Source organism: Vicugna pacos, chromosome 6 (genome assembly GCF_048564905.1).
Source record: "Vicugna pacos chromosome 6, VicPac4, whole genome shotgun sequence".
In the NCBI taxonomy this organism is placed as follows: Eukaryota; Metazoa; Chordata; class Mammalia; order Artiodactyla; family Camelidae; genus Vicugna; species Vicugna pacos.
Genome location: NC_132992.1, coordinates 11903011 through 11922517, shown reverse-complemented (window position 1 = coordinate 11922517; position 19507 = coordinate 11903011). Strand labels below are relative to the sequence as shown.

Here is a 19507-nt window from a genome sequence, read left to right as displayed (position 1 = left end):
AATACTCTCTGATGAAAAGTCTGCTTTTCTTTCACTTGCTTATGCTATGAAATAATAGGTGCTCGTCTAAAATCTATCATTCTCAGGCTGCAATATTCAGTTCTCAGATCTTAAGAGCAGGATCAGCACTAACTCACCATCTCTCCCACAGAAAAACCACTCAGAGTATTTTGCCCGCTGTTTAGCAGTTGTGTCACCACACAGGGCTCGTCTCAAAGTAAAAACTGGTGAAAGAGCAGCACACAGAACTGGACCACATATTCTACGCTTTTCGGCACCTATCTGCGAAGGTGCTAATTCATTAATATTTTTGAAAGACAGGAAGCTAAGCTCAGAAAGGTTATTATAGGTGACTCAGATTGTTGAAAGAAAGGACAAAATTTAATTTATTTGGGTTAATTTATATATCATTTTATGACTGCATTAAATAATTCATTAAATAATTTTAGTTTTATTTAGGTATGTTGGTCTTTTAAACAAATTAATTCATCAAAATCTCTTCGTCTGCTGCCGATTTTCAGGAATTTTTCTATTAGCAGTAAACCAACTGCTCAACAACTTTAAGCCTTATCTTAAAAATACTGGTTCTACCGAGCCTCATAAGGTTTTTTGGGTATTAAATGAGATACGGATTCAAAAGTACTTTGGAACTAGAAAGTCTCCTATAAAGGGAAAAGATTATTACTAAATATTCCTAAGCATTCATGGCTAGTGAGTGGAAAACCAGGCACAGGAAGTAAATATATCTCCGTGACAATCCATTCCAACATTAAAAATAGGCATAAACATACTGAATAGAAATAATACTGTTTAAGAATTCAACATTTCTTTATATATGTACGTATATGTATAACTGAATCATTTTCTTTGCTGTGCACCTGAAACTAAGATTGTAAACCAGCTACACTTCAATAAAAAAATACTCAATTCTAAAAAGAAAAAATTCAGCATATCTTTAAATGAAGACTAGGAACTGTAGGGTATGTTAAAGCGTAAGTAAGGATGATCAAGAACTATACATAAGAGGCTGCTATTGTTGTTATAAATTAGAGAGCGTTCAGGTTACCCAGGTGGTGGTTTTGGTGTTGTGGTCAATGAAGAAAGGCCTCCCGTTGGGCGCGTGCCGGACTTCCCAGCCTTTAGGAAGGAAGCCTTGCTCCATTTCAGACAGCTGGGCCACCTGCTGCGCCGCCTCGCTCGGCGGGGCCTGGGGTGGAGGGCCTGCAGAAGAACCCTGGCTGGACGGCAGCTGACTCGTCTCCACTGCAGCCTAGCGCGTGGATTCAATCACGATGTAGTGTTTTAGAGAGAACACACAAATGGCTGTGGTTAAAAAGGTGACTTAACTTGCAAAACGGAATACGCATTTATAAACAGGCCTAAACACTGGAAGCTCATTTTTCTAATAAAGTGTTTCGCTGAAGCTTATTTTTGAAATAATTGGTAATTTCTCAGCTAATTCTTGAGTGGGAAGATGCTGATTAACCGTCAGTCTGCTGTGGATGCACATGACTGGAGAGGCCGAGTCAGTGGGTCCGTGCCCTGCTTGCAAGGCGAGTCACAGGGCCAGCTGGAGGAGGCTGTCTTTGCTCGCCCCGAAGACTCACACAGAGCGGGAACCCCTCATCTATGGAAGCGGGTTCTTATGCCAGGGAGACAAAATGAATGGCAAATACCCACCACAGCAATTGATAATTGAGACGTCATATATTCACACAACGAAACATAAGGCAGTGGTAAAAAGAAACACTGAATCGACATATAAAACAACATAGACAGGGTTTTAAATCAAAGTTGAGCAAAAAAAAAAAGATTTACAATTATACAATATAACATCTTTGCAAAATATGACACATAAACATCAATAATATTTTGCATCATTTAGTTCTCTATGTTATGTACAGAACAGGCAGGAAGACTACTCCACAAGCTCAAGCTGGTAGTTCTCTCCAGCTACGGGGGACCAAGTGCTTGGCTAAAAGGAATTTAGTTTTATCTGTAAGATTTTATTTTAAAAAAGGAAATGTCTAGAAACAAAAGTGGTGATTTGTTAACGGTGATACGTTTGGATGTTAAGAAAGTGGGTATCTGCTGCATTATTCTCTGTACTTTTCAGTGTTCAAATATTTCTCAATACGAGAAATGGTGATAAGATGAAATAAATATTTTCCTAAATGCTCACAAGGAAATATTACAAAGGACACTCACTGTTGCCAAGGACACAGTGTCATCATCGCAAATTTCTTTGAGAGGTGCTAATCACCATGATTATCTTTTAGCAAAATAATGATCTTAACCATTCAAATTACAGAGTAACCCAGTGGACCAGATTACTGACTTTGTCCTCTTATTCCCAACTGGGCTTGTCTGACCTAATCACAAGCGGTGATTCACGTATATTAGAGACCTGCAGGAAATGGCAGGCAATTAGCATCCAGCTGATACTACAAAGGGACGTAACAGCTTCCACAGAAAAACGTGATGGTTGAAATGATGTGAGAAAGCAGGTTAACGGATGGGCTGCAGGTACCTGGACAGTGGGCTTTGTCCAGGTAGTAGTTCTGCAATTGTGATCCACATAATACGATCTTCCTCTTTCGTCTTGTTTTTCTTCCCAACCTGGCGGTAACCCAGACGAAGTAGGCAAAAGCTAAAATAAAGAAAAGGAGAATTAAAGAGTAATAGGAAAGACTCCTTTTTAAAAGGACCACATCCCTTTTTCACTGCTAGCTCTCTTTAAAATGACTCATGTTTTAAATCATATTTTAAAGTGTACAGCATTGCACTTAAAAAAAAACAAACTCAGGATAACAGACTAATGATGAGAGTGTTAATACTAAAAACCATGACGGTAATAAGAACCACACGCTAAGTGCTTTGACACAGACCATGTCATTTAAGCGCCACACGAATCTTAATGAGATAATTAAGATGAGTGGCCCGTTGGACTTACGAGGAAACCGAAGCTTACAAAATGAAAGTAATTTCCTCACATACAACACTGCTAGTACGGAGCTGAGACCTGAACTCAGGTAGTCTAACTACAGAAGCTATGGCCCGTAGCTGCCAGGTCAAAAGTTACTCCTGCCTTCTTTCCATGAGGGCTGGGGAGGGGCTGATCGTTGTAGTTTATTACAAATGAACGGAGAGGTCTAGTTACCCAGGTTTACTTAAAATAGTCCAGGTCTGGCCTTCCTTTCATCTTTTGAACCAGATCAGACTCTTCAAGGCTTGGCCTGGTCCCCTAACGTGCCTTCCACATAAAGACGATCACCGCTGGTCTGTTCACTAGACACACTGCTCCCTAGACACACAGTGCGTAGATGTAACTGCGGACACTTATGATGAACTGTCAGTCTACAAAATAATGGAAGTCAGAGTTGCCCAGCTTTACCAATGTCCAGTAACTGGTGAGCAGCTAAAAGGAACATAGTAGATTTATCTCCACAATGGATTATCACGAGCTGCTGTGACACGTAATATGGATAAACTTCAAAAACATCGTACTGAGTGGAAGAGGCCAGACGCTTAAGATGGCATACTGTATGATTCCACTTACATGAAATTTTTACAAAAAAGCAGATGAGTGGTTGCCTGGGGCCGAGAGGAGGTATTAAGACAACTTTTTGCGGCAATGGAAGAGTTCTAAACCTGACTGTGGTGATGTTTGCACAACTGTACAAATTCATTAAAACTCATTTTTTTTGTTCACTTAAAAATGGGTAGATTCTATGTTCTGTAAATCGTATTTCCAGAAAGCTGCTTAAAAAAAAACTCTAATCAATGCACTGTGAAGAAAAAGGCACGGAAATAGCTTTCCCAGTACACATGATGCAACCATCGCTAGATTCTGCGGCTCAGCTGGTGCACTTAAGACTGTTTCTTGGATGAGTGCCTGTCAGTCAATCAGAAATTCACTATTTTCTTGCATGGAGAACGACAAAGTACAGTGGGAGATAAAACAGGGGCCTCTGCTTAAGTGAGCTCCAGTTGAATGGAGGAGGCCAGACGGGGCCGTAAGTGAGAAGAAAGCTGCGGAGGGCATCCACGCTCCTGTTTATGGTCAATACAGACTGAGCCAACTGCACAAATGGCTGCCCCCTCCCTCCTTAGCACAGGGTCTGTGTTCCTCTCTTGGTGCAGAATCACCTTTTAAGAAGGATGAGCCACTCCCGGGTCAAGGACTTTTGAGTCTATGGCTTCCTATCCTGGAACTCCCATAAAATTGAAAACAATCTGAACTTTTCAAAATTAATATACAGACTGCCATTCAAAATCACAAACGGTTGGTGGCAAAAATGTGAGATGGCCATTCCCAGCCGGGAAGTGAAATGGGCACAGACCCGGAACAGGGAGAGAGTCAGGAGATGCGGCAGCCCGTTGGGAAGAAAGAGCCCAGACGGGAATGAAGGCTGCAGAGGGGTCCGTGGGAGGCTGAAGAGGCTGGGAGCCTGGGCCTCTTTTGTTGGGTTTAAAGAACAAGAAGTGGGGACCATGTAAGGAAGAGACAAAGTCAAAACAATGAGAGTTGAGGCAGGAAGAGGATGGAGGCTGGGAGACCCAAAGGGAGTTGCAGTCCAAGCGTGAAGTTGTTAAGTCTAAGCTCCAGTCAAGACTGTGGCTGGAGATGCTACTGAGGGGGCGGCAGATGGCTCAGCGGCTTGGAGGATGAAGGGAGGGGGTGAAGGGGGCTGACGGGCCCCATCCCGGCCACTGAGCCTGCCGACACCAGTGCGCACCTGCTGGAGTGACGGGCCCCTGATGGACCTTCAGGTGCGGGGCAGACAAACAGCTGCGAGACGCCGTGGGCTGCGCACAGAGCAGAGGCCGCTGGACACTAGGGTCGCGAACTGGATGCTGCCTGCCGCCCACACAGTGCATCGCCCACCAAGCCCAGCCGCCACCCACAGCCACCAGCACGCAGGGACTGGCCTTCTTACTATGGGAGAGACAGCGCTCCGGTTTGGTCTTTAAAGGGCCCACCAAGCCCGCTTCCCCTCCCCCAACCTCACCCCCCAGAGCCCAGATGCTGTGATGGAGCAGTGCTAGGCAGCCAAATGGTCATATTCGGTGTCCCCCGTACCCCCTCCCAAAAAAGCTGCTAGGTTTTATATTTCTATTGAGGATTGAGGGGAGAGGATAAAACTCACCACAGGAAGTGTAGGCTGTTCCTCAAAAGTATAGGCTTGTAAGCTGCCTCTTCTGTTGGAATGATTCTTATTAAAAGTGAAAAAAGGAACAATAATAACGTTAGGTCTTTGGTTCGTCTTCGAACAGCATGTAGGGCGGCGGTGGAGGGGTACGATGGGGCAGAAGAAAGACCACACACTCCACCTGCGTGGAGACTGCAGGGAGCTGCTCAGACAGGCTCAGCCCCAGGCCAGCCTCCGGTGCACACCTCTCCCCCGACACCTAGACTGTCTCCTGGACGCTTTCTCTTCAGTGTCTAACAGAGAGCCCCTTATTGTGTCCAAAACTGGATTTGGTTTTCCCCACCCACACCCACTCAAACTCCTCGTTGCAGGGGTAGCACGTGAGGCCAGCAGGTGCCCTCATCAGGTATCAATCACCCCCGCCCCTCTCCCCGTCCTGTCCCTGACAGCCAGGTCAGTCGCCAGATCCTATGCATTCTATTTCTTTACTAGTTCTCAAATACATTTCCCTTGCACTTTTTGGAAAAAAAAAAAGTCAAGTTTTCATCATTTGTCACCTTGGCTGTACTGCAGCAGCATCCTAATAGATTTCCCCACTTAAAGATTTCATTGCTTAACTCTAATCTCCACACTACACACTGCAGCCAGAGGGCCTTCTACAGGGTAGGCTTGATCATATTCTTTCGCTCAGAGCCCTTCGGTGGCTTGTTGCAGTCACTAGGATAAAATCTACAGCACAGAACACCATGTGAGAGAGCCTCCTGACGGCTCCAGCATTTCCCACCTCACTGGACATCCCAGATTACTTGTTTCCAGGAAATCTCACGTTCTTTCTTTCCTTGTGCTTTTATATGCACGCTGTTGTCACTATCGGAAATATTTTAGTTCTGTTATATAACGACATCAAAATTTATAATATACATATAAATTAAGTCAGAATAGCCACTGCAGTATGGTTTACAATAACAAAAAACTGTAAACAATCTCAAGTCCAACAAAGGAGACTGGAGAGATGGCTTAAGGGTTCCTTGCACAAGGGAACAATATTTGATTATTTTTCTGTTGTTGGTTTTAAAAAGAGTACATCTTACTCTATATAGAAAACCCTAAAGACTCCACACAAAAAACATTAGAACTAAGAAGTGAATTCAGCAAGGTAGCAGGATACATGACTAATATACAGAAGTCTATTGTTTCTTTACACTAACAATGAAGTATCAGAAAGAGAAAGTAAAAAAAAAAATCCGGTTTAAAATTGCATCCAAAAGGAATAAACCTAAACCAAGGAGGTGAAAGACCTATATGCTGAGAACTATAAAATGCTGACACAGGAAATAGATGATGAAACAAAGAAGTGGTAAGATAGCCCATACTCTTGGATTGGAAGAATAATATTGTTAAAGTCACCATACTACCCCAAGCAATCTGCGGATTTAATGTGATCCCTATCAGATTACCCAGGACATTTTTCATAGAACAAATAATCCTCAAAACTCATATGGAATCACAAAAGACCCAGAATTGCCAAAGTAACACTGAAGAAAAAGAACAAAGCTGGAGGCGTAATCCTCCTAGACATCAGACAATACTACAGAGTCACAGTAATCAAAACAGCATGGTATTGGCACAAAAACAGACATATGGATCAATGTAACAGAATAGAGAACCCAGAAATAAATCCACACACTTACAGTCAGTCAATCTTTGACAAAAGAGGCAAGAATATACAGTGGAGAAAAGACAGTCTCTTTGGCAAGTGGTGTTGGGAAAGTTAGACAGCCCCATGTAAATCAGTGAAATTAGAACACTTCCTCACACCATATACAAACATAAACTCAGAATTGCTTAAAGACTTAAATATAAGACATGACACCATAAAAGAGAACATAGGCAAAGCATTCTCTGACATAAACCATAGCAACACTTCCTTAGTTCAGTCTCCCAAGACAAAAGAAATAAAAGCAAAAATTAACAAATGGGACCTAATCAAAGGAAACCATCAACAAAATGAAAAGACAACCTATGGACAGGGAGAAAATATTTGCAAATGATGTGACCAACAAGGGCTTAATTTCCAAAACATACAAATGGCTCATACAACTCAATAACAAAAAAACAAACAACCCAATCAAAAGATGGGCTGAAGACCTAGACAGACATTTCTCCAAAGAAGACACACAGATGGCCAATAGGCACATGAAAACATGCTCAACGTTGCTAATTATCAGAGAAATGCAAATCAAAACAACAATGAGGTATCACTTCACACCAGTCAGAATGGCCATTATCAAAAAGTCTGCAAATAATAATTGCTGGAGAGGGTGTGGAGAAAAGGGAACCTTTCTATACTGTTGGTGGGAATGTAAATTGGTGCAGCCACTGTGGAAAATAGCATTAAGGTTCCTCAAAAAACTAAAAATAGAGCTACTATATGATCCAGCAATCCCACTCCTGGGCATATATCCGGAAAAGATGAAAACTCTAATTTGTAAAGACACGTGCATCCCAGTGTTCACAGCAGCACTATTATACTAGCCAAGACATGGAAACAAGCTAGGTGTCCAACAGCAGATGACTGGATAAAGAAGATGTGGGGTGTGTGTGTGTGTATATAATGGAATATTAATCAGCTAAAAAGAATAAAATATTGCCATTTGCAGTAACATGGGTGGACCTAGAGATTATCACACTGAACGAGGTAAGTCCAACAGAAAAAGGCAAATATTATATGATATCACTTACATGTAGAATCTAAAAAAAATACAACTGAGCTTATTTACAAACCAGAAATAGACTCAAGGACATAGAAAAAAACTTATGGCTACCAAAGGGGGAAGGCACGGGGAAGGATAAATTAGGATTATGGGATTAACAGATACACAGTACTATACATAAAATAAACAATAAGGATTTACTATATAGGACAGGAAATTATATTCAATATCTTGTAATAACCAATAATGGAAAAGAATCTGAAAAAGTATATATATATATATATATATATATATATATATATATAAAACCCTGAAGCTTTGCTGTACCCCTGAAATTAGCACAATATTGTAAACCAACTATAGTTTAATTAAAAAAAAGAGAGGCAAAAAAAAAAGAGGACATCTATATTTACTGAAATGGTCCAATGTGTATGATACAGCATGAAAAAAAAGTAAGTTACCAAAAAGATAATCTCAGGTTAAAGAAAGATATATAAATATATGTGTGTGCATGTATGTTTATGAATATATAGAAAATGTTTAAAACAATATAGGCCAAACCATTAATGGCAATTGAGGGAGCATATTTTAGAGGTAAGATGGAAGATTTAATTTTAATTTTATATGCCTCAATATTGTTTTAATGTTTTTCTTTTTCTTTTTTGTATCTGTTTCAATTTTTAACCATGACCATACAAGACTTTAAAAATAATAAATTATTTTTTTGAATTATTACACACAGGGTATGAAATTCAATACAAAAGATATATGTCTTGTTCCTCCCTTCAAAAGCAAGCAATGTTACCAGTTTCCTGTTTTAGTTTTCAAGAAATATGATATACATATTTATTCTCTGCCATTTAAATAATTTATATAAATGGTAGCACATCAAACACACTGTTCAGTATCTTGCTGTTCTGCAATGAGCAGTATTTCTTAGGGGCTGTTCCGTACATCATGTACATTCAAAAACACTTCATTCTTTTTAATTGCTGCACAGTATTTCATTGTATGAATACCATCTATTATGTCTATAATTAAAAAAAAAATAACAGGAGGGAAGGGAATAGGATCTTATGTGATTTATCACCAGCAAATCAATGCAGTCTATCTTTTAAGTCTTTGACTGACCTTTCCCACTCCCCTGACAAAAAAAAAAATGAAATGAATAGAAGAGAGAAGAGACAGGTGGACGAGAGAAGGGGAAGGGGGCAGGCACACTTGCTCCTGGATAATCACACAGGTATTGACACAGAACTGTCTACACTGAAGCTTCTTGAGGAAGGTGCTGAACAGAAGTCAGCAAACTTTTCCTGTTAAGGTTCAGATAGTAAATATTCTTCTGTGGGCCATACAGTCCCTGTTATAACTACTTAACTCTGTCAGTGTGGTGTGAAACCAGTCACCGGCAATATCTAAACAAATGGGTGGGTTGTATCCTACAGATACTTAACCAGCATGCCACGTGCCTATAGTCAGCCCTCCACAGTGACTGAGTGAAAAGAGGGGAACTCCAACTGGAAATGACCATAGGATAGGACCCTCAAATGCCTCTCCGTCTTCCATCAAAAAGATCTGCCTTGATGATACAGATCAGAAACCAGCCACAGAGATCTCATCATGGCAGCGTTTACTGGAGCACTTGCCTCTGGACCCGAGGGACAGCAATTTTTATAGCAGTTGCTGGGGTGAAAAGATCGTCTATCTCCCTGTCCAGCCTACATCAGCTCTTATTCACATGTGCGTTGGTGACGTGATATAACCGAGAAGCAGAAAAGCAGCCTGAACACCCAGGACCTGGCTTGGCACTTAGCAGCAGGATCCAGACAACATCAAGGCTACTCTGTAGTCATGCCTGAACATAGCAAAACGTGGGCCCTGCCCAAGCCACAGAATACCAAACACCTCCCTATCCTGGCAAACGTGAGTGCCCGCCGTTTTGTTTTCACTAATTATAGCTTTAGCCTTGTTCCAGATAAGATTTGAGATATTCAATGACGTATTTCAAATCATTACGCTGTACACCTTAAACTAAGACAATGTGTTATGTCAATTATATCTCGATAAAACTGGAGAAAAAAGACATTTTATGTAAAAGTTAGATATTACATGGAATAGTATATATAATATAACATTCTGACGCGACAACAAAATCTAAGAGCATCTTCCTTACTGAGCTGGCTACTGGCTGGCCAGTGGCTGAATTTCCACAAATAGTGAGTCTGGCATTTAATCCTTCTGCAAGATGAGTCTGGACATCCACGTTACTCGATGGTGGAGATGATGGGAAGGCCTGATTGCCATACATGTTGGCTTCATCTTCTCTTATAATTTCCCAGTTCTAAAAATGAAGAGAGTAAGCTTAAGCCACACATACCTTCGTCTAATGCTGTATGTCTGTCAACAAGAATAAGAAAATTATTTCTACCTCGGAAGACTCCCGATTGTCGACACTTTCTGTTTCCTCAGATATCTGCCGTCTGGTGGTAAAAGCACGCTGTGCTTGCAGCTGCATGTTACCATTCTCAGCATCCGTTAGGTTGTCCCTGTGTTAGAAATGTGAACGCCATCACTATGTCTGAAGAGAGTTCAAATGATAGTCAAAAATTCTGTGTTCATTAACAAAAATACTTGTATTAGACCAGAATTTATTGTTTTGGGCCAAAGGCTGGTTCAGCACACACAGATTAAGCCATGGGCACATTGGTACCTTCAGAGTACTTTGCGGAGTTAAAATTTTTGTGAAAATGTGTAACGTGCCTGAGTGATATTTTCATTCATCACTGTGCCTAGGATAATGTCTCACATGTGTGGGCACTCAAAAATATGTGTTGAATGAGTGAATACCTGAGTTTCATAAATAATTTCATTATATTATTATTTTGCCATGGTATTCCAAGGGTAAAATCTAAAGTAGTGCTGGAAAGTTCATAATAACAGAAGCTTTAAGAGTTACGTATACATCTTCATGAATTAGACAGTAACGTTTTCCAGAATTGATCTTAAGCCCAGAGCAGTGTCTCCCATGCATGAATGCAGAGTGTACGGATGCTGCAACTAAAAACTTAAGAGAAGCTTAAACTTAAATGGTATCTCCTTTTGATCATATACAGTCATGGGCCCATTCTGAAAAAAGATAGTAGGATACTAGTAAAGGCACGCTGGGGTCTAGGAAAGGTGTGGTAAATCAAACCGAACACCCTTTCCCCAGTCATTCATTAGTTATATTATTTTAGGGAGTTGTATACCGTAAAATAAAGAATTTGGTACAAGGATTTAATAACCAAATTTTTATTAATTTATTTACTACAATATAAGCCCAGGATAGTCAAAGACCAGTTCTTACTATACTGTTGCACAGGGGTCCTAAGAAAATGCCTCAGACATTTTTTCCCCGAGAGAACTGATTTTGGTTGGCTGAAAACAACATCAGCCACAGTGAAAGAAATGTGATTCTGCTCAAGTCCAGCTTCCCACCATACCGAGGTATGCAACAGGGCAATTTGGCAGAATTTTATAGTGTCTTCAGTTTTGCACCCTGTATGGCATTCTACAGAGATCAATGCTTCTGTGACATGAAGAACTTGGCATCTCTGATTTGCTTTGGAAGGATCTGAGAACAGAAAATATGTACAAAAGTGCCTGGACTATAGCAGACACAAAATACCAAAGCCAGAAATTAGAAGATTCATAAACAAATAAGAAACATTTTATGTCTGTGTCAAGAAGTAGAAGACTACAGAAAGACTTTGTAAGGCTTATCAGGAAGAAGTGGAAGGATATTTGATAATCAATATGAACAATGGGAGGATCTGTCAATGTATATTTACAAATATACAGTGTGATGATAACAAAAGAAAAATGTCACTGAGGAGACATACATTAGAATACCTCAAAGGTCATTCTGTCCTTGATCTGTGTACAGTGGAAATTATGTATATATTGACCAGAAAGGCAAATGAGTATTTAACAAAAGAAAGACCTTGTTATTGAGTCTTTTATATTTTATAAATAACCTATATTTTAAAAATACTGTACTGGAGAAATTAACATTCCACTATATTTTAGTAACAAACTACAAAAAGTCTCCAAGATTTTCTAAATCAGTCTGAAGAGAAAAATGTATCTTTTGTGGCTGCATAATAATTAAAAACAAGTAATTCACCATCTCTTAAAATAAAGAAGCAGTTAGAAGGTGACTCAAATAATTTTTAACACAATCAAATCATTTTAAAGAAGAAACAGGTAAGATAGCATTTTTTAAGCCCTGGGCCATAAAAATCCTAGTATTCTTACAGTTCTGGGATTCCCATACTATTACAAATCCATTTGAGCCATGGGTCCAAAATGAAAATTAGTGGTCAAATGTATTCCGATTATAAACATGAAAGCCATCAGCACATACTGAAGGGTTGGTCTTTTCCACTGTGTTCTTCTAGATTCATGGTTTACATAGTAGGTCCTTCCAAGAATATCCTGTCTCTCTTCCCATCCTGGAGGTAGAGGAGAAGGTTCTTGTTGATGCTGCAAATGGCAAGCAGCATCCGGTTGGTCCAAAACTACCCAGCCAGGCTGAAAAACAGAACGGTAACAACGAACTCGAAGCTTAATTTCTTTAATCTTATAAATTATGCTAGAGGCAACTGTAAAAGAGATTTAGCATATCCAGTTCCAGAAACTATGCAAAGACAGAACTGGCACATCGTCAACTTTTAAGACCATAATATGAAGATTTTATGATAATGAAGATTTTCAGTTTGCAAAATGATTACATTTAAATTTTACTTGAAATTGTTTTAAATTCTTTCAAGAAAGGTTTTAAAATACATCTAATAGAAGAAAATGGGCAGGGAAAACTTTTAAATAAACAAACAACATTGGAAAGCCCTGAGAAATTGAGAAGCATAGTTTAGACTAATGTAATCTTATGCTATTCTCTACATTATAAACAGGGATCATGTCTTATTAGACATTGTCTCTCCCATAGAGAAAGAACCTTGTTTATGATGGAAATACATAACTCTCTGAAACCTAAAAAAACTCACTGGGTGAAGGTCAAACACGTAGAGGTGTGATAGGGAAGGGCAAATGATTCAGAAATAATTGAGAGATTGAGAAGTCATTATGATTCTCTGGTCTGACTTTTCTTTCTCCTCTGGACCATGGAAAGGCATTTTGGTCAATTAATAAACAGCCAAAGAAAGAAAGTTTTGTTTTGTTTATATGCTAGAAAGGCACTGGAAATTTCCTCTGAGACTAGCAAGGGGCAAATACACAAAAAGCCTTAGCTAGGAAAAAGTAAGGAATTATTTGAAAAGGGTAGTGAGGGTTAATGACATGCTTTTATACAAGACACATAACAGAAAAGGCAGTCAGTAAAAGTTCTGCTAAATACTGATATAGTTAGAAACCATAAATAAACTAGGGATGAAAACTTAAAAATTCTCCTCAAGGTATACAAAAGAAGACCTGAGTAAATGGAAAGACATAATACGATCTTGAAAGATTTAATCTCACAAAGGTGTCAATTTTCCCCAAGTTAATTTATAAAAGTGCCAAGATTTCAATAAAACTACACTGTGGGTTTTTTTTTAAAATAGAAAGACAAGGCAATTCTCAGGTTCAAACAGAAATAGAAGCAAGCAAGAATAGTCAGTACAATTCCAAAAAAAAAAAAAAAGAAGAAGAAGAATGAGTGAAGATTAACTTTGTCAGATAAAATATACCATAAGCCACAATTACTAAAGCTGTGTAGCACTGGTACATGCAGAGACACACAGCTTAATAGAAGCGGAAAGCTCAGAAAGAGACTCAGGTCTGTAGGAATTTAGCATATGATACATTTCAAATTTGTGGGAAAAGAGTTGATTTCAGTTGCTACCTCATACCTTATATCAGAATGTCACAGATTGAGCAATATTTAAAATGCAAAAAGGAAAAAAAATGTAAAAAGGAAAACCAAAATGTATTAGAAAAAACCTTGGGATATCTAAAAAATATATTCTAAGAGTGGAGAAGTATGACACCAAATCCAGAAAGCATAAAAGAGACTGATTTGATTATAACCCCCTAAATTTGTACATGGCAAAAATTACTAAAACGAAGTTTAAAAATGACAAATCGGGGGTACCAATGGTATTTGGTTCCATAGATATAGGTAAACAAGAATTTTCTTAGTATATAGTCTTTTTTCCCAGGCACTTGGGATCCAGAACTAGAGGACTGTTGTGTGCCAGCCAGCAGACTGCTTAGAAGATGGAAGAGAATTCTTCCATGCTGGAGTGCTGAATCTAAACGTGAAGGGTCAGGGAGAAGAGCTGGGAAGAAAAGAAACATTTTCTGGCAGCAGGGAGAAAAGGACGGGTTTCTGCAGCAAGGCTGGTCTCTTTGGCGTGCTCCAATGGGAGGGTTACAGGCGGAGGTGGAACAGAAGACCAGGGGTAGGAGAGAGGAAGACAGACAGAATTATTCAGGGGAAAGGGATCTGGAGGGGAAGTAAAATTGACTGCCTTTCTTCTTACCTCTTCTGTGGGAACTGACATCACGTTAATTTTGTTTCTTGCTTTTTATTGTCCAAACTTCACTCTCTCCCCGTTTCCTCTCCCCTCTTACTTTGTCTCTCCATCTATGTCTCTATCCACCTTCCTTCTCTCTTTTTCCTTTCTTTTAAGTGATCATGGTATACGCTCTATATACCTAAAACTTAGTCTCATATATACTAAATCAAATTTTATTTCCCTGGTCTCAATTTCAAAAGCATGAGAGTTGAATTTTTACATTTCATTCTCTTGGAAAAAAAAAGACTAATTTAAAAAATGACATTATTTTTCTGCAGATGAATAAAATTTATTAATAAAAGGATCCTTACTGTTGCTGTAAAAGACTGTAAAAACATTCAGAGCTTGGAATATGGTACCAGAAATATATTTTTTAGAATTTTCTTGAAGATTTCTTCTCAAAGGTCTACTTATAGAATTTATGTTACCTATGTAAACTTGCAAAGGGAAAAAAACTAGTTTAATTAAGGGCCTATTTTTAAAAAACCTGTTTCAGTTAAACGAGGAAGTACAATTACAGATTTGAACATTGTTCAGAAAAGATGAGTTTTCATTTTTTTGTATAGAGTGCTTCCCTATTAAACATGTATCAGTTAATATTATTCACAAAATAATTTTCTAAGCATCAATATGTGTTACTTAATTACAAACCTCAGTGCAACTGCCTACAATTTCAGGGAGTCAAAGAGGGTCAGAAAGAAGGCATTCAGAGCTACAGCAAACATTATATTGTATGGTAATCATGTAAAATACAGACAACTAAACCTAAAGTTACAAGGGGTACAAAAATCAAATATTACATAATTACCTATTATAGTCACACTTTATCCCACTAAGGACTACACACTGCCTGAGAGTGAGCCTCTTTCGAAAACTACAATTGTTTTCTTTAAATGGTAGAATTTTATATATTCAGTCACCAACTAGATGTCAAAGACTAGTCTTCTCTGCTCATTAGCTACACAGAAGATAAATAAGCACAGATTCATGTGTCTGAATTCTGAGGGCCTTTCATAAATAAACTCCTACACGCTTACATCTACTGAAATTATAAGGTGCATTCGGAGGGAACTCAAACATCGAGACGTGAGACCACAAAATGCAGCGAAGCAGCTCTACCCACAGAAACTGCCCTGTGAATGAGGTACCTGTGATACGTGTGTGTGGGCATAACTTGGAGCAGGTTACCAAATAATGAAACGCTGTTAAAATTTTTTTTAAGTTACTAAATAGAGAATTTTCTTTCTTTACAGCAGACACCCTTCATTTCAAACAGAAAATTCCATTGTGCAGGATACCCTGTGCACCAAAATCCCAGGGAGAGAAAATTCTACTCAATAAATGTATAAATTTAAAAAAAAGATTATTACATGATAAATCAGAGAAAAACTAAAAAGAAAAAAGCAACCAAATAAAGGAATTAGACTTAAGCGAGGACACCAAGTTCTTTGATCGCCAAAGTAAGGGCTGACTACAGTCTCCGATTTAAAGAAAAGAAAGTTCTGGGGGAGGGTTTAAGCACGGGGTAGAGTGGGTGCTTAGCATGCATGAGGTCCTGGCTTCAATCCCCAGTACACCTCCATCAGAAAGAAAGAAATAGAAAGGGGGGGGGAGGGAGGGAGGGAGAGAGGAAAGAAGGAAGAAAAAGAAAGAGAAAGAAAGGAAGGAAGGAAGAAAGAAAGAATTCCCCACAAAGTAAAATCTCATTAGTGTATGTAAAAAATTCCTGTTGCAAAAACACTGCTTATTCTCAAGCTTTCTCTCTCAAGACGCATACACGTGTGAGGCGGAGCACAGCCCTTAGAAAAACCCAGCAGACCTTCAGTCAAAGAGGCATGCCTGCTGAGGAAAGCACACACCCCGAACCTGCTACAGCAGACAGGCACCAATAACGGTGTGCTTTCAGTCAGTGCTGTAGAATACGATGTTATCTTTTGAAGATAACGTCCCTTCAATGGGAACCTCAAGGGGCAAATGTTTTCATCGCCTTTTCGGATCATGAATTTTTGTACTGGAGGAAACCCTAGAGGTCACAGGGTACAACCCTTCCCCTCTGCAAATGAAGAACCTGAGGCTCAGAGAAGTTCAGACTAGGATTCCAGGCTCCAAATGCCCATCCAGTTCTATTCCAAATACACGCTATCTTCCTCTTCTTCACTCACTGAATGCAGGTGGGTTTGCCCAAATCCTTGACTTGAACTTCTTCCCATCCTGTCACCCAGGAAGACTGTTAAATTTGATTGGCCCCCAATAAATGTGGCCTTTTATTAGATCACTTGAGTTCTCTCCCGTTCCCCTTAGTCTCCTCCTTTCCTGTGAGCCCCAGCCCACCCCAACCATGATGGGAAAAGTCACAGGAATCACATTTCATAAGAGTTTCTAATTAGTAGAGCCTCCTCAAAATTTCCATATATTTAACTTACAAATACTAAACTGTGTTCTTACTTTAATGGAGGGGGAGCATGACATGGTTTAGAAAACTGAAAAACTAGAAGAAGTTAATGACTTAATTACAACAAATGCTTTCATTCATAAACAATGTATTCTCTATTCTCTCATCTTTAAGAATGCCATCAGTAAGGCCAATCATTCTACAGAAACATCCTTAGAGGAAGGAAATGCTTAACAAATGCTTGGGTAAAATAAACAAATGTCCAGGTAAGTAAATGCTGCCCCCTCCTTTTTATTGGGGTAAAATACACAGAACAAAATTTATAATTTTAACTATTTTTAATTGTACAATTCAGTGGCATTAAGTACATTTATAATGTTATGTGAGCATCACCACTGTCTAGTTTCAGAACTTTTTCATCATCTCAAACAGAAACTCTGACCCATTAAACAATAACTACTCATTCCCCTTTTCCCTCAAAACCTGGCAACCACCACACTCCTTTCTGCTTCTATGAATTTGCCTTCTCCAGATCAGGTAAGTAACTTTTATTGCACACCTTAACTTTATTGAATATTTTTTCTTCAGAGAATAGAAAATGAAAAATTAGATATTATTTTATTTTTAGTTTAATCAAACATTTATTAAGTCTCACCTCTAATTCCTCAGCCTGTTCGGCATTATCTTCTTCGGAGCCACTGGTTTTAGGTAAATAAGTCATTTTCAATCTCAGATAACCTTTAACTCTTGACTTGTGACTGTGGAAAAGAAAATAATAATTCACAACACTTTCACACTAGGAAGAAAAGCACTCATTTAATAAAGAGTTTATCGCATGCTGACTCGCCAGTAGAGGAGACTCAAAGACAAATTCCAGTGTGGAAGATATTTGGGAAAAGGAATAGATGTGGACAAAAAGGAACATACACAAATAAATAATTGTTATGAGAGAAACAAGGAACTAAGGAAGTCTCAGTGCAAGATCAGAGAGAACTTGAAGGAAAAGTTGGCTTTGGAGTTGGGGCTAGAAGACTAGAGGGGATTTTGATCCGTGGCAGTGAAGGCAAAGGCATGATGAGTGGAGAAAAGAGTGAAAACAAGGAAACAGATGGGAAACCTGGGATGTGGTTAAGGAAATGGCAGTAACTGAATTTGGCTGAACTCAGGACACATTAGGGAGGTGGGAATGGTCCAGCTGATGGGGTCCATGTGAAACAGGAGAACTTTTAGATTTTATTTTGCATAGGACTTGGGGGCTAGGACAAGGCACCCTCAGAGATGTGTTTTAGGGATAATAATCTAGCCATGTTGTATAGGTGAGAGAAAAGTAGAGAGCAAGGCTGGATGGATAACTGTGTGGAACCTACCGCCTGTCTGTGACAGCTGTTTGAATTTGTCATACATTAATTGACCTAATATAATTTCATATTATATCTTGTGTCACCTCTTTGAATAATGAGTTGTCTAAGCTCAGGGTTGCTGCTCAGTGTATGTACATGTACATTTTTGAAAAGCCCGTCTTTCTTAAGCTTCTAACTGGGGACCTAACTGTCTACTGCCCCCACCAATTCTAGCATCCTGTTCACTTACGAAGTCCTTGCTTGTCCTAGCTTATAGTTTTTTGGGGGTGATTTTTTTTATAGATTTCAGTTATGTAACAAGACATCCTTTGTCTTTCTAGCCCTGAGTCTTTATCTTTTATCCTGTCTTCAAGGACTACTTCACCCACCCCCGATGCCTCCTTTAATCTTTTCAGTTATTCCTCTTCACACAGTTCTCATGGATTTGGAAAGTGCACCTTTCCTGAGTGATCAATAAAATCCCTGATGCTTATTTCTCAGGCCACTCATGTGGCACAGGACTCCATAGTTAAGGGGGTGTGAACATTCTAACTTGTTTTAAAGGATGGATACAGAAAACTCACTCAGATAATAGTTTATAGAAGAGTCTCCCTCTATAATGACAGGCCTTATTTCATCTTTCCAACTCGATAATAAGCCTGTGGGTTTGGACTTAGTGGTGCTCAAAAAAACCTTAAGAATGTAGTACATTTTCTATTTGAATAAAGTTTCTTCTGCACTTGCAGTAGTGCTCAGTGCAGAGAGAAGATGTAAACTGTTAATAGTTTTTTGAAGATAAAGATATCAGAAGCATTTGACAAATTGAAAAGCAGGTTACTACAGCAACCAAAGAAGAAACACTTGGTTATTCTTGGTATATAGATGTCATAATCAGTTCAAAATTAAAAGAAGAAAAGAGACTATATTGCAAGACTTGTATAGAAATTAAACATGTGACTTCTTGTATAAATAGTAAATACTAATGTAGTCAGAGAGCACTGTCCCGTTTATTTTGTTTTAAGAATTTATATTACAAAAAATACTTAAAATTTTCTATTTAAAAATGTTAGTAGTTCTCACACGATGCTTCTTAACTGCGTTTTCTAGTTCTAAGAACAAGACAAATATTGTTGTTTCCACGGGTTCTTCCTTTGCTTTACTCTGACCTTTTCAACAGTGAATCTGCACACATCTTAACTAGAATTTACCTGATTATGTGGTACAGAAGATCAAAAGGAGTTTAATTTACAGCTTAAACTTAAAAATTTTGACAAAAATCAAGTAATTTAGTTTAGGAAAATGGAATTATGAATATGCTATTTGGGTTTTAATTTCCAGTCTTTGCTCATGC

The 19507-nt window shown here is 38.8% G+C and overlaps 1 protein-coding gene across 6 annotated transcripts in view; it reads right to left on the bottom strand.

Annotated features, from left to right (window-relative positions):
- NEDD4 (NEDD4 E3 ubiquitin protein ligase) overlaps nt 1-19507 on the bottom strand; it is a 115542-nt gene that overhangs the window by 18835 nt on the left and 77200 nt on the right. For 4 of the 6 annotated variants that reach the window (XM_072962361.1, XM_072962362.1, XM_072962356.1 and 1 more), the window contains 7 exons: nt 17472-17574; nt 12273-12439; nt 10296-10413; nt 10041-10208; nt 5151-5216; nt 2531-2650; nt 1067-1270 (listed from right to left, as the gene is read on the bottom strand). In XM_072962361.1, the coding sequence (XP_072818462.1) occupies nt 1067-1270; nt 2531-2650; nt 5151-5216; nt 10041-10208; nt 10296-10413; nt 12273-12439; nt 17472-17574 (946 nt within the window). The remainder of the gene's footprint in view (nt 1-1066; nt 1271-2530; nt 2651-5150; nt 5217-10040; nt 10209-10295; nt 10414-12272; nt 12440-17471; nt 17575-19507) is intronic. The other 2 variants (XM_072962358.1, XM_072962359.1) reach the window with 2 other exon arrangements.